At 45.4% G+C, this 14,557-nt stretch overlaps 1 protein-coding gene across 1 annotated transcript in view; it reads left to right on the forward strand.

The window, feature by feature from the left end:
• Nucleotides 1–520: 520 nt before the first annotated feature.
• The window catches only part of vwa5b1 (von Willebrand factor A domain containing 5B1), a 94,987-nt gene continuing 80,950 nt past the window's right edge, over nucleotides 521–14,557 (forward strand). The window contains exons 1-5 of the mRNA XM_033047788.1: nucleotides 521–676; nucleotides 2,733–2,894; nucleotides 7,541–7,760; nucleotides 8,946–9,100; nucleotides 12,975–13,106. Coding sequence (XP_032903679.1) covers nucleotides 538–676; nucleotides 2,733–2,894; nucleotides 7,541–7,760; nucleotides 8,946–9,100; nucleotides 12,975–13,106 — 808 coding nt within the window. The 5' untranslated portion in view covers nucleotides 521–537. The remainder of the gene's footprint in view (nucleotides 677–2,732; nucleotides 2,895–7,540; nucleotides 7,761–8,945; nucleotides 9,101–12,974; nucleotides 13,107–14,557) is intronic.

Raw genomic sequence — 14,557 nt, forward strand, 5'->3', positions numbered from 1 at the left:
GCAGCAGTTATGGAGGTAATGGACAGATGACCTTTTGGGTCTAGTCTCTCCTTCAGACTGATTTAGTTTAGTTTAGAGATACAGCGCGGAAACAGGCCCTTCGACCTACCGAGTCTGGGCCGACCAGCGATCCCCGCGCACTAACGCTAGCCTGCACATGAGGGTCAACTTACAAATATACCAAGCAAATTAACCTACAGCCCTATACGTCTTTGGAGTGTGGGAGGAAACCGGAGAATCCAGAGAAAATCCACTCATGTCACGGGGACAACGTACAAACTCCATACAGACAGCACCCGTAGTCAGGATCGAACCCGTGTAATGAGGCAGCTACTCTACTGCTGCGCCACCGTGCCTCACTAAGAACTGCCATGTGTTTGATTCTCGTGGTGTAATGAATAAAATGGCAGGTGCTCGGCTGGTGAGTGGGTGCCGTCTCTTCGGTCTAAGACACATAGCTCTTCACTGTTTTCTTTTTTGCCGATCAGACTGTTGCCAGCTTTGCGGCATTGCCGGGAGGGGCATTTCCGCAGCAAGATGCCAGGCCTCATCAGCCGAGAGAACAGCCAGAACCTGCTGCTAAGTTCATCTGAAGTCACGTCCTGCATGACGGGCTACACCCTGGGGATGTCGGCGTCGCTGGCTTACACCAACATGGAGGACCACCCTGTCGAAGGTTTGCAAACCGGACTGTAGAACATAGTCATAAGGTCATAAGTGATAGGAATATAATTAGGCCATTCGGCCCATCAAGTCCACACTGCCATTTTATCATGGCTGATCTAACTCTCCCTCCTAACCCCATTCTCCTGCCTTCTCCCCATAACACCTGTACTAATCAAGAATGTATCTATCTCTGCCTTTAAAATATCCACTGACTTGGCCTCCACAGCCTTCTGTGGCAGAATTCCGCAGATTCTGACTAAAGAAATGTCTCCTCATTTTCTCCTAAAAGAATGCCCTTTAATTCTGAGGCTACGACCTCTGGTCCTAGACTCTCTCTCTAGTGGAAACATCCTCTCCACATCCACTCTATCCAAGCCTTTCACTATTCTGTGTGTTTCAATGAGGTCCCCCCTCATTCTTCTAAACTCCAGCGAGTACAACAAACACTCATCATAGGTTAACCTACTCATTCCTGGGATCAAACCTCCTCTGGACCCTCTCCAGAGCCAGCGCATTCTTCCTCAGATATGGTGCCCAAAAATGCTAATAATATTCCACATGCGCCCTTACCAACGCCTTAAGGAGCCTCAGCATTACATCCCTGTTTTTGTGTACCAAGCCCTCTTGAAATAAATGTTAGCATTGACCTTGCTCTCTTTACCACCGATTCGACTGGTAGATTAACGCTTTGGGAATCCTGCACCAGAACTCCAAAGTCAGAGACTTCAATTGAGAATTGCAATGTGTTACCAGATGTAAGATGAAGTTGTTTGTCTAGCATGACATTGTACAGGACAGATTTGATTCTCCTCAAGAGTATTGTGTTCAGTTTTGATCACCCTGCTATAGGAAGGATGCCAGTAGATAGGAATGTTGCGTGAACCTTTGTAACTTTGTTGGTGCAAAAACGTGGCAACAATTGTGTGCCTCCGAGGTGAAGTCTGCTACGTGATTTTACCGAGTTATATGTAAAGCAAAGCATTAGCTACATACATGTGACAACAAAGTACAATAAAATCATTAAACTGGGAAGAGTGCAGAGAAGATTGACGAGGATGTTGCCAGGAATCGAGAGAGTCTGAGCTTATAGATAGAGGCTCGGCAGGCTAGGTCTTCTTTGCTTTCAGTTCAGGAGGTTAAGGGGTGATCTTATAAAGGTTCATAACATTGTGAGGGGCACAGATAAGGAAAATGCATAGTATTGTTCCCAGAGTAGGGGAATCAAGGGCATAGGTTTAAGGTGAGATGGGAAAGATTTAATAGGAACTTGAGGGGCAACTTTTTACTGAGTGTATATGGAAACAAGCTGCCAGAGGAGTTAGTTGAGGCAGATACTATAACAGCATTTAAATGACATATTGACAGGAGGCAAATGTGGGTAGGAGGATGTAAAGCTTTGATTTTGTTACTGCTGGAGACCTGGGGTTAGAGGTGCACAGTACCCTGAAGTTGGTGACACAGGTAGACAGGGCAGTGAAGAAGGCCTTCGGCACGCTTGCCTTGATCGGTCAGGACATTGAGCTCAGGAGTTGGGACATCATGTTACAGCTGTACAAGATGGCGATGAGACCATATAGGTATCGTGCCCTGTTCCTTCGGTTACGTTGCTCTAGGAAGGATGTCATGAAGCTGCAAAGGGTGCAGAACAGCTTCACCGAAAGTTACCGGGAACCGAAGACTTGGGTAGCTGAATAAAATGGGTCTTTTTTCCCTGGAGTGCAGGAGGGGTGATCTTGTAGAAATAGGTAAATCTTCTATCCTCATTGCTGCCATCTGCCCATAGACCATCCAATGTTAAAGATGTGCTCAGATCTCTCCCTTTCATAAACTGATTAATTTATGGTGTATTTCCAATCTTCAATGTACTGTTGGATTCTCAATACATCCCCGCTCCATTTGTCATTTAAATTTTCTTCCAAGCTCAGTCCATTATATAGGAACTTGAATTAACTAGGATCAGCGCAGAAGGAGGTGATAATTCAGACCATAACTGTTTTTATATTGCCTTTTCACTGCTTTAATGAAAAGTTTGTGATCCTACAGGTTAATTGTTCTGCTTCTTCCAGGACTTTTCATCTACCCCGTGGATGAGTACACCACAGTGGTTGGATTTGAAGCTACAGTTTCTGGTCGCATTATAACGCTGCAAATAAAGGACAAGGCCAAACTGGACGATTGCTATTTTGACTGCAGTAATATGTCATCCGGAACCTTCCAGAATGGTCATGGTAAAACCCCTGAAAGTTTTGTTTTGCTTAACACAGAAGCATAGTCTCCACAACTTCAGACTGGGCTTCAATAGACAATAGACAATAGACAATAGGTGCAGGAGTAGGCCATTTGGCCCTTCGAGCCAGCACCGCCATTCAATGTGATCATGGCTGATCATCCCCAATCAGTACCCCGTTCCTGCCTTCTCCCCATATCCTCTGACTCCGCTATTTTTAAGAGCCCTATCTAGCTCTCTCTTGAAAGCATCCAGAGACCCTGCCTCCACCACCCTCTGATGCAGAGAATTCCACAGACATTATATAGGATCTTGAATTAACTTGGATCAGTGTGTGTGTGTGTGCGTGTGCGTGTGCGTGTGCGTGTGTGTGTGAACATTGGGGGTGGCACAGTGGCACAGCTGGTAGAGCTATTACCTCAAAATGCCAGAGGCCCTCTTGGGTGACCTTGATCCTGACCTTGGGTGCTGACTATGTGGAGTTTGCACGTTCTCCCTGTGACCATGTCGGTTTCCACCCAGTGCGGTTTCTGTCCACTTCCCAAAGGCGTGCGAGTTTGTAGGTTAATTGACTCTGTAAATTGCCCCTAATGTATAGGTGAGTGGTAGAATCTGAGGGAGATTTGATAACAATATGGGGAGAATAAAGATCGGATGAGTAGAAACTGTACTGAGATGCTGGTTTATACCAAAGATAGGCACAAAGTGCTGGAGTAACTCAGCGGGTCAGGCAATGTCTAAAGTTGGATTAGTGTAAATGGGTGGTTGATGGACAGCGTGGACTCGGTGGACCAAAGGGCCTGTTGCTGTTCTGTATCTCACTATCAATATTACTCACTATGAGTTTCTATTTGTGACTTTGATGTCTCCATAACCCATGCAGTCTCATCAGTGGGAAGCATTACTAGGCCATGGGTTAACAAATTGCCTAAAACTGCCCTTCTCCATCTTTCTAATATTGTCTCCTCATCTCCTGCAGCTGCAGACAGTTGCTTGGTATAAATCCACACAGAATAAGGTCGACTAAATGAGACCTCTGACAATGTTAAGTTGATTACCCATCAGGATGCAAAACCCTGGAACCCACATCCAACTCTAATGGCCTGTCCCACTTAGGCGACTTTTTAGGCGACTACAGGAGACTATGCGGTCGCCACATGGTCGCCGGGGTGTCGCCTGTATGGTCGTGAGTAGTCTCCTCAGTCGCCCAAAGAGTCGTAGCGTCTTTCTGGTCGCCGAAGAATATTCAACATGTTGAAACATTTTCGGCGACAGTGGCGACCTTGGGTTTGACGCCAAATGAACGTGGCTTGACGTAGGTGCTGTCGTAGGTGGTCATCAGGTTAATGTAGGCAGTCGCCAGGATGTCGTAGGTTGTCGCCGGTGTTGTCTTCGGTTAATTTCGATGTCGTATTCGCCGGCAGTCGCCCAAAAAATCGGCTCAGGGACAGGCCCATTAGTCCAGTCAATGGATTTTCGGCGACCTGCTACGACTATGACAGTCACCGGCAGTCATCAAAAAAATCGCCTAAGTGGGACAGGCCCATAAGACTCATCTAATATCTAATTGTGTGTTTTGCAGTAATGTCTTGTATTTTTGCACAATTTATGTTGAATGTATGTATTATTTATGTTATTGTGTGTTGACTGTCTGTGAAGTTGCTATAAGCAAGAATTTCATTGTACCTGTAGCTCGCCATATTTGTGTAGATGACAATAAACGCGCCTTGACAGTGTCTGCACTTGTCGCGATCCATCCCCTCAGCTCTCTGGGTTAATGAGGTTGAGCTCTGGTTTCTGCCTGGATCTCAGGCGCATACATCGCAGAGAGTTGGGGACCAAAACTGTTCACAGTATTCCTCTGTGCACAGAGATGTGGCCTCACAAACACCCTGCACAACTGTAACATAACCTCAGGTACACAAAATTGCTGGAGAAACTCAGCGGGTGCAGCAGCATCTATGGAGCGAAGGAAATAGGCGACGTTTCGGGCCGAAACCCTTCTTCAGACCTCTCTGTTCTTAAACTCAAACCTCTTTCTTAAAAAAGACTAACATGTTATTTGCCTTCTTAGCTATTCGTTGTACCAGTCTGCTAACATTGTGTGATACATGCACTTGAATACTCGATCCCTTTTCACTCATTTGCAATCTCTCTCCATTTAGATAATGATCTGCCTTTCAGTTCCTCTTACCCGAGTGCATGGCCTCATATTTTGTACTATAGCCCAGTTCCAGTCTACCAGACAAACCAAACCCCCTTCCCTCTGCCTCCCCATCGACTCCATCTACACTCCATCCTTGGGAAATCAACTAATATAATCAAGGACCACTCATACCCCGGTCATTTCTTCTTCCCCCTGCTTCCATCAGGTAGAAGATACAAAAGCTGGAAAGCACGTACCACCACACTCAGGTCTGCGTCTTCCCCTCTGTTATCAGACTAGTGAACAGCCCTCCCATTAAAATAGGGCGTAGTCCTGATCTTCCATCCTACCTCATTGCGGACATTGAACTTTTTCTCTGTAACTGTTACGCTAGAATGCTGTAACACTATATTCTGCATTCTGATATCTTTCTCTTTGCATTATCTATTATACTTGTGTATGGTTTGATTGTACTAATGTGTAGCATGACAGGTCACAAACAAAAGCGTGACTATATCTCAATACACGTGATAATAATAAACCAATAGCAATACCAATTATATTGTGTTTCAAATCCCTGGTGTTGGACACTGAGCTGACCTGGGATTAAATAGAATCAGCGGGGATTGGCACAATGCGACCTTTCTATGGGGGCTGAAGGATAAATTCACTTAGGTATAAAATTAAAACCCAATCCATCCGTGACTAATGAAACTGAAAAGGAAACCAATCCATTCACAACCAGACTATGACCAATCCATGTCCAACTAGACCATATCCAACCAAATCACAGTCAACCAATGTCCTACCAGACCATGTCCAACTAGATCAAGTCTATCAGTCCATGGCCAAAGGAAGTCCAACCCGATCATGGCCAAACCAAGCCCAACCAGACTATGTTCATGCCATATCCAACCAGACCAAGTAAATCAGAGTGTGGCTAATCTAAGTCCGACCAGACCACGACCAATACAAGCTTGACCCAACCATAGCCAATCCAACAATGATGTGGCCTTAGCCAGTCTAAATCTGACCATCCACAGCCATTCTGAACTGGAGGTCTTGTGATTTCCATTTCCAACCCAACGTTGAGGCATCTGCACAAAAAAGATGACCAGCTATTATACAAATGTGGCTTTGAGGAGTAAATGTTGAGATGTTTTCATTCATGGGAGAGTCACAAACAAGAGGATATAGTTACAAAATAAGAGGATAATCAATTAAAACTAAGGCAAGGAGCAACGGCTTCACTCAGGGGGTGGGGGCAGAAGCTCAGGAATCCCCTGCTCCTGAGGGTGGTTAAGGTCAATCATTAGATTAGAATAGAGACAAGGAACTGCAGTTGCTGGTCTGTACCAAAGATAGACACAAAGTGCTGGAGTAACTCAGCGGGCCAAGCAGCATTTCTGCAGAAAAAGGATGGATGACGTTTCGAGTCCGGACTCTTCTTCTGAAGAAGGATCCTGACCTGAAACATCAGTGATCATTAAATTAGATTAGTTTAGTTTAAAGAAACAGCTGGAAAACAGGTCCTTTGGTCCCCCGAGTCCATGCCAACCAGCAATCACCCGTACATTAGTTCTATCCTACATACTGGGAGCAATTTCTGCAGAAGGCAATTAACCTGCTAACCCACACGTCTTTGGAATGTGTGAGGAAACTAAGGGAGAACGTGCAAACTACACAGACATCATCTGAAGTCAGGATCAAACTCGGGTTTCTGGAGCTGTGAGGCAGCAGCTCTACCGATATATTTTAAGGCGAGGGAAGAGGAAGAAAGCTAGGAGAATGGAGGGGGCAAGATAAAGCATGGCAAGTCATAGAAGACCAGTAACCAGGTCTCAAACAGGATCCAGGGTGTTCTAGGCAATGCTAACATTCACTCTGATGGGTCTTGAGATATATGTTAATTTAAGAAAATAAAAGTTAATAGCAACCTTATGATTAACCTATAGATCAATGGACCCATCAACAAAATGGTCATATTTCAATGTGCTTTTTCTGGAAGAACAGCTGCAGAATGAAATGTCATGAATAAATTCAGTTAAATGTCTTAGGAGTGTTGACAGACAAAATTACTATGAGGAAATATTTAATTTAAACGCAGTTTCAGGATGAGAACAGGTTTGCAGGTTAATTGGCCTCATAAATTGCCCTTCATACGTGTCGGGACTGGATGAGAAAATAGGATGACAGAACTAGTGTGGATGAGTGATCGATGGTCGGCATGGACACAGTGGGCCGAAGAGCCTGTTACCATGCTGTATCTTTCAATCAATTGATTCAAAAGAGTAGGAACAAGGGTTTGCAAATGCTGGCTTACACGAAAAAAAGACACAAAGTGCTGGAGTAACTCAGCAGGTCAGGTAGCATCCCTGAAGAACATGCAGAAACGTCATCCATCCATGTTCTCCAGAGATGCTGCCTGACCCGTTGAGTTACTTCAGCATTTTGTGTCTTTCTTTGATTCAAAAGAGTAGCTTGGCTTGTTTCTCTCACAGGTTGCTTGATGCTGGACGAGGATCTGGAGAGGACTGTATTCGCAGTGAGTCTGGGGCCGATCGCTCCACTCGAAACAGTGGTCATCCTGATTAGCACCTCCCTGGAACTACAGACTCTGCCAAATGGCACCATCAGGCTGGTACTCCCATCGGTCTACGTACCCAACTTGGTTACTCTTGGCTCCGACTCACAAACCACAGCTGACAACCAGCTCAGAAGGTAAGTTGTAGCTTGCAATGTCGTGATTTGTATCCTTTATCCTTTATCTGGCGTGATTATAATCACGTATAGTCTTTTCTTTGACTGGATAGCACGCAAACAAAAGCTTTTCAATGTAGCTCGTGACTACTGTGTCCTAACCAAACCAAACTATAATGCCGGCTACTTCTGGGTCAATTGTCAACAAGATGTTTGAATCTTTTCTTCATTTATTCCAGTTATTTGGGGCAGAAAAATATTAATTGCTTTTTTATTCTGCTTTTGTACATGGATGGGAAAGATGCAGAGAGATAGGGGTCAAACACGGGCAAGGGACCAGCTTAGTTTGGACAGCGTGGACAATTTGGGCAGAAGAGCTGGTTTCCGTGCTGCGAAAGTCTATACGGGTGTCAAGGGTTATGGGGAGAAGACAGGAGAATGGGGTTAGACGAAAGAGATAGATCAGCCATGATTGAATGGGCGAGTAGACTTGATGGGCCGAATGGCCTAATACTGCTCCTATTACTTATGACTTTATGATCTATATTGCAAAACTCTTTGGCTTTGCTTCTGCCCGATGTTTGCGGGACTGGTCTTCAATGGTCCACCAACACTGACCACCAACAATGTTGGCTCAGCAGATTCTCCAATGCAAGTGCTGGAGAAATGCAGGAGGTTCACCCTGCATACCTGGATCCTAATGTGACGTCTCCCATTGGAGCGAAGGCGGTTTGATAACCGCAGATAAGCTGTGTAGCTATTCGGGACTCTCACAGCTCCGGAAGGCCGAACAGTCAGAGATGGAAATGCCTAAACTCTACACAGAACCATTGGTACTCTGCGGACATTGGGAGACCAGTATTGAACAGAATGGGCAAAAGCACTGAATTTTATTTGTTAAGAATTTGTTAGGAGGTGTATATTCTCCCCATGGCCGCATGGGGTTTCCCCGGGTGCCCCAGTTTCCTCCCACACTCCAAAGACGTACAGGTTTGTCGGTTGATTGATTTTGGTAAAAATTGTAAATTGTCCCCAGTTTGTGTATGAGAGTGCTGGTGTACGGGGATCGCTGGGCGGCACGGCGCTGATTGGTGGGCCAAAGTGCCTGTTTCCGTGCTGTATCTCTAAACTAAACTAAATTAAACTAAGAACACAATGTTATCTCAAACTGCCAATCTTAACTCGCATATTTTTTTCCACCCACAGGAAAGACAAACAACAGTGCTGCTCCCTCCACCAACACCACAAGGAGAGTGGGACCCAGTTCTGCTTGGCAAAGCACATGGATGCCGAGGTCACCAATGCGATCGTGTATGACTTCAGTTTCCACCTTGAAATCCGGACACCTTGCTTGCTGGCAGGTCAGAACGGGAAGCAATCCATCTCATTCCACGATAGTCTGAAGAAAGGCCCCCTGCAGACGCTGGTTGATACCACAGATAGGCACAAAATGCTGGAGTAACTCAGCGGGTCAGGCAGAATCTCCGCGGCAAAGGAATAGGTGACGTTTCTGGTCGCGATCCTTCCTCAGATGGGTCTCAACCTGAAACATCACCCATCCTTTTTCTCCAGAGATGCTGCCTGTCCAGCTGAGTTACTCCAGCACTGTGTCTATCTTCAATGTAAACCAGCATCTGCGGGTCCTTTCTACACGCTTACATTGTCAAGATCAGGTCATCACCGGCGATCCCAGTAGTTATTGTCCATCCCTATCTGCCAGGGCATTCAGAGACCATGGATGAAGGCATCTCGTTGTATTGGCAGCCCAGAGACATGTTTGGACTAACATGAGAAAGAGTCACGGTTTCCTATCTAGAAGGACATGAATGAACCAGTTGGGTTTTTATGACAATCAGGCAACTTTAAATCCATTATTATTTTCTAAATTTAAATTCCGCAGCTCCCCCTGAGCGGGATTTGAACAGTCTCTGGAACTCAGTCCAGAATAACTAAAGAAGAAGGGTCTCCACCTATTCCTTTTCTCCAGAGATGCTGCTTGATCTGTTGAGTTACTCCAGCATTTAGCTAAACTATGGCTAATTCATCGTGGAAACGATAGACCAAACGATGACACATGACATGTAAATCCATTTTTAAAGAAACAGTAGATGCTGGGAATCGGACATAAAAAGGGAAAATGCTGGAAAATCTCGGCAGATCGGGCAGCATCTACGGAGAGAGTGACAGTTAGAGATTCATCAAAACTGAGAAAGAAAGAAAGCACGTCCAGGTAGCAGAGAAGATGTGGGGTGGGGGAGTGGGTATAACAAAGAGATTCCGTAATTGGGGAAATCATGGACAGTTGTTGAATGGATCGTAAGACTCCATTGTCATAGTCAGAGCTATTTAGCATGAATTCCAGTCCATTCGGCCCACCATGTACATGTTGGCATACTGAGTTAGTTCCATGATCCTGCATTTGACCCAAATCCCTCTCAAACCTTTCCAACCAGGTATCTATCCAAATGTCTTTTGAAAGTCATAATTATATCTGCTTCTGTAGCTTCCTCTAGCAGCTTGATCCAGATACCGTCTACCCACTGAGGGAATAAGTTGCCCCTTGGTTCCTCTTCAATCCCTCTCCTTTCACGTTAAGTCTACGCCCTCTAGTTTTAAAACCCTCTACCTTGGGAAAAAGGTGGGTTTTTATGAGTGTAAGCGTTCACTTTATCCATGTCCCTCATCATCTTGTACAGTACATCTCATTAACCTCACCCCTCAGACTCCTACACTGCAAAGAAAAAAAGACCGAGCCTCTTCAACCTTCAATGAGAACTAAGGATGGATCTGGCGGGGGGTGGGGCGCTGCCGAGAACGAAGGGGGTCCGGGCGTAAGGGGAGGCGGGTGAAACGTGCGGCGGCAAGTAGTAGATGGGACAGTTCCATAAACTTTTATAACTCTGTTGGCGCTAAATCTTGGCACCATTTGTGAACTGCCTAGTTGAGGTCTGCTGTATGATTTGACCATGTTGCATGCAAAACAAAGCATTTCACTCTACCTGGGTACACCTGGCAATAAAGTATCATCGAATCGTTGAACCTCACCCGCTAACTCAAGGCCGCAAGCCCAGCTAACCAACATTGTCTGGATGGTAGACAAAAATGCTGGAGAAGCTCAGCGGGTGAGGCAGCATCTATGGAGCGAAGGAATAGGCAAAGTTTCGGGTTGAGACCGTTCTTCAGACTGATGTCGGGGGTGTGGGGGGGGGGGGGGGGGGGGGGGCAGGAAAAAGAAAGGAAGAGGCGGAGACAGTAGGCTTGTGGGAGAGCTGGAAATTGGGAGGGGAAGGAGGGAGAAAGCAAGGACTATCTGAAATTGTAGAAGCCAATGTTCATACTTATACATTTTCTGGATTATGTGGTATAGTCGGGTCTACTACACAGGATCAGTGGGAATGAAAGGAACATAGAAATGAAAGGGGGAACAAAAAAAGATGAGAGAGCTGGCAGCACAAATGGCCGGTCCTTCTACAGTCAGGGGAGTAAGGTATCTGAAGTTGGAGAATTCAGTAAGGAGACTGCAGGCTGCCAAGTCCCCAGATGGATGATGAGATGCTGTTCTTCGCGCTTACCCCAGGCCTGATTGTAACAGTGCAGAGGCCCACAGACAGGGTGATCAGCGATATAGGAGAGGAAGGTTGAACAATGGCCGGCAACAGGAAACTCAGGAGTATTCCTGTGGAGTGAGCACAGATCATTCAATCTGTATTTGGTATCACATAATTTTGGGGTCAAGGCCATTTGGCCCATCATGTCCACACTGGCCCTGACTCCCATCAAATTGGACTGTAAGAATGTGGCTAGGATCTATAATTGTGATTAAGAATTGCTCATACATTCCCAGATTCTACTTGTGTTCAGGTCATTTGAAAAGCACACATTCACAGTCACTGTTCATTCTTTAATTATAAAACGTATTGCTAGCAAGCTGCCTCTCAATAGACATAAAGGTTCCCTGAACAGATGTCCAATGAATAATAACATTAGTGTTTCAGTTTTGAAACATCTCCATGGCGTAGAACTGATGAGACACAAAACTAGCAACAACAAAAAAATACTGGAGGTGATGTTAGTTGGAAATAGGAACAGCAGATAGTGGCTGTACTCTGCAGGTCAGGCAGCATCTGTGGGAAGAGAAACAGAGTTTAAGGTTGAACCAAACCCACCACTGCTACCAGTAAGAAGGGCAAGGGCAGCAAAAGCATGGGAACACCACTAGCTGCAAGATGCCCACCAAACCACACAACATCCTGACTTGGAAATATATAGATCGACGTTCCTACAGGTAAAAATCCTGAACTTCCTCCCAGACAGCATTCTGTGCATTCCATACCTCAAGGTAGCATGATGGCACAGCCGTAGAGTTACTGCCGTACAGCACAAAAGACCCAGGTTCGATCCTGACCACGGGTGCTGTCTGCACGGAATTTGTACGTTCTCCCCATGACCTGTGGGGTTTCCCCCGGCTGCTCCGGTTTTCTCCTACATTCCAAAGACGTCACAAGTTTGTAGGCTAATTTGCTCGGTAAAATTGTCAATTGTTAGATGGAGATCTTGGAGCTAGTGGAGTCAAGGAATATGGGGAGAAGGCAGGCACGGGTTATTGATTGGGGACGATCAGCCATGATCACAATGAATGGCGGTGCTGGCTCAAAGGGCCGAATGGCCTCCTCCTACACCTATTTTCTATGTTTCTATGTTCCTAGTGGGTAGGATAGTGCTATGCATACAAGGATCACTGGTTGGCATGAACTCGATGGGCCGAAGGGCTTGTTTCCACACTGTATCTGTACACTAAACCAAACCAGATCACCACCCACTTATGGGCAGCATGGTGGTGCAGCAGTAGAGCTGCTGTCTCACGGTGCCAGAGACCCGGGTTCCATCCTGACCTCGAGTATTGTCTATGTCGATTCTCGCTGTGACTGCATGAGTTTTTAGGTTAATTGGCCTCTGTAAATTGGCCTAAGTGGATTATAATTATAACTTTCAAAAGACATTTAGACGGATATATGAACAAGAGGATTTTAGAGGTCTATGGGCCAAATGCAGGTTGCTGGGACTAGCCTACAAGAATGCCGACTTGGTTGGCATGAACAAGGTGGGGCAAGGAGCCTGCTTCAGTGCCGTGTAGCTTTACGACTGTATGATAGAAATCTATTTTGTGTTCAGTATTTTGTTCCTTGGTCAATAGTCCCGCCCCCGACTGAACCTGCAACCGTTGCTGTTCCGCAGGTGTCGAGAGTCCAACGCACTCAATCCGAGCTGACGCCGATCCCTCAGCGCTCTGTGCTTCCAGCATAACCATCACGTTGGCGGAGAAACACACCTTCGACAAGCCCGTGGAAATCATCATCCACCCCAGCGGTTGGAAAACGTTTAATCTTTCATTCCAGTCCCTGCCATCAAGCGTTGTTTGTGAATCTTGCCGACTGGTTGGCACATTTTGTACCAAAATAGGAAGAATTCTAGCAGGGGATGTCCTAGTTGCTTGATGTTTAATGATGGCAAGGCACAGCTGCACAAAATCAGATCTGTGAAGCCTGTCCCTGGAGTGGAGTTACTGTAGTTCAGGTGGAAGCTGTTTAAGGAGAGATATTAAGATCAGTTAAATGAGTGCTTGATGAAGCGAGTTAAATGAGTGCTGATTAACTTAAAGGAAAGTTGGATGAGTGTTATTCAAGGTGATTAATGTTAATGGTGAGTTAAGTAAGCACCATTTAATGAGTGGTGAGAGCTGGAGAAATGTCACTATCATTCCCCGAGTTCACCCTATCATGAGGTACGCACTGTATGATCGCCCCCATTATCTTCACTAAACAGGGAGATGTCAGAAAGATTGATTTCAACAATTATCTTTGGGACTGTAACAGATAATAACTCTGATGGAAGAACATAGCTTTGCACGGCTGCTTAAGAAATGGAATTCTTTCAATCTTCCCAAATTATACATGGACGGGAAAGGTTTAGAGAGATATTGACCAAATAAGGGCAGAAGAGATTAGCTTAGATGAGGCATCTTAGTCGGCATAGACAAGTTGGGCTGAAGGGCCTGTTTCTGTGTGTTATTACAACCGATCTGAAGGATTGCCTTAAAATGGTTCCTCTGCTGTTTATGTTTTTATTTAAGACATTGAATCATTTTTATAATTCTTCCCTGCCTTTCACGTCAGGTCTAACAGGTTAATGATTTATTCTTCAGAGGCGGCCCTCTGCTTTGGGTAGGCCAATATGAAAATAAAACCATACTCTTTCTGTCTTTGAAAACTAGTTCCATCTCCTAAATGTGACACAATGTGCTGTAGTACAACTCAGCAGGGCCAGGCAGCATCCCTGGGGTACATGGATCTGAAGAAGGTTCCAAAACCGAAAGGTCACCTATTACTTTTCTCCAGAGATGCTGCCTGATCTGCTGAATTACTCCAGTACTTTTTGTAAACCAGCATCTGCAGTTCTACCTAGTTCCATCTCCTACCTGGATTTCCTTCCTGTATACCTTGTAGATGTTGCTGCCTCTCAATCTTTCACCACGACTTGTTTTGTTTGAATCTGTCTGATCAGGACTCCCTTCACCAGATTCTATCTTCTTACTTGCTGCAGCTTTACCTGCAGATTCACACAATAACATTAAAAAATACAGTAAGGTAATCAGTCATACTTGCTCATGTTGTTTCCAACACTACACCACAATAGTGCAAAGCCAAAGATATTGTGTAACCAAAACAAAATCCATAGCAGTTCGGTGTTGAGGTAGGGTTGTGGTTAGTGGTGTGCAGTGTTCAAGCCTCATGGCTGATGGGAAGACGCTGTTCTTGTAA

Source organism: Amblyraja radiata, chromosome 31, assembly GCF_010909765.2.
Source record: "Amblyraja radiata isolate CabotCenter1 chromosome 31, sAmbRad1.1.pri, whole genome shotgun sequence".
Classification (NCBI taxonomy): domain Eukaryota; kingdom Metazoa; phylum Chordata; class Chondrichthyes; order Rajiformes; family Rajidae; genus Amblyraja; species Amblyraja radiata.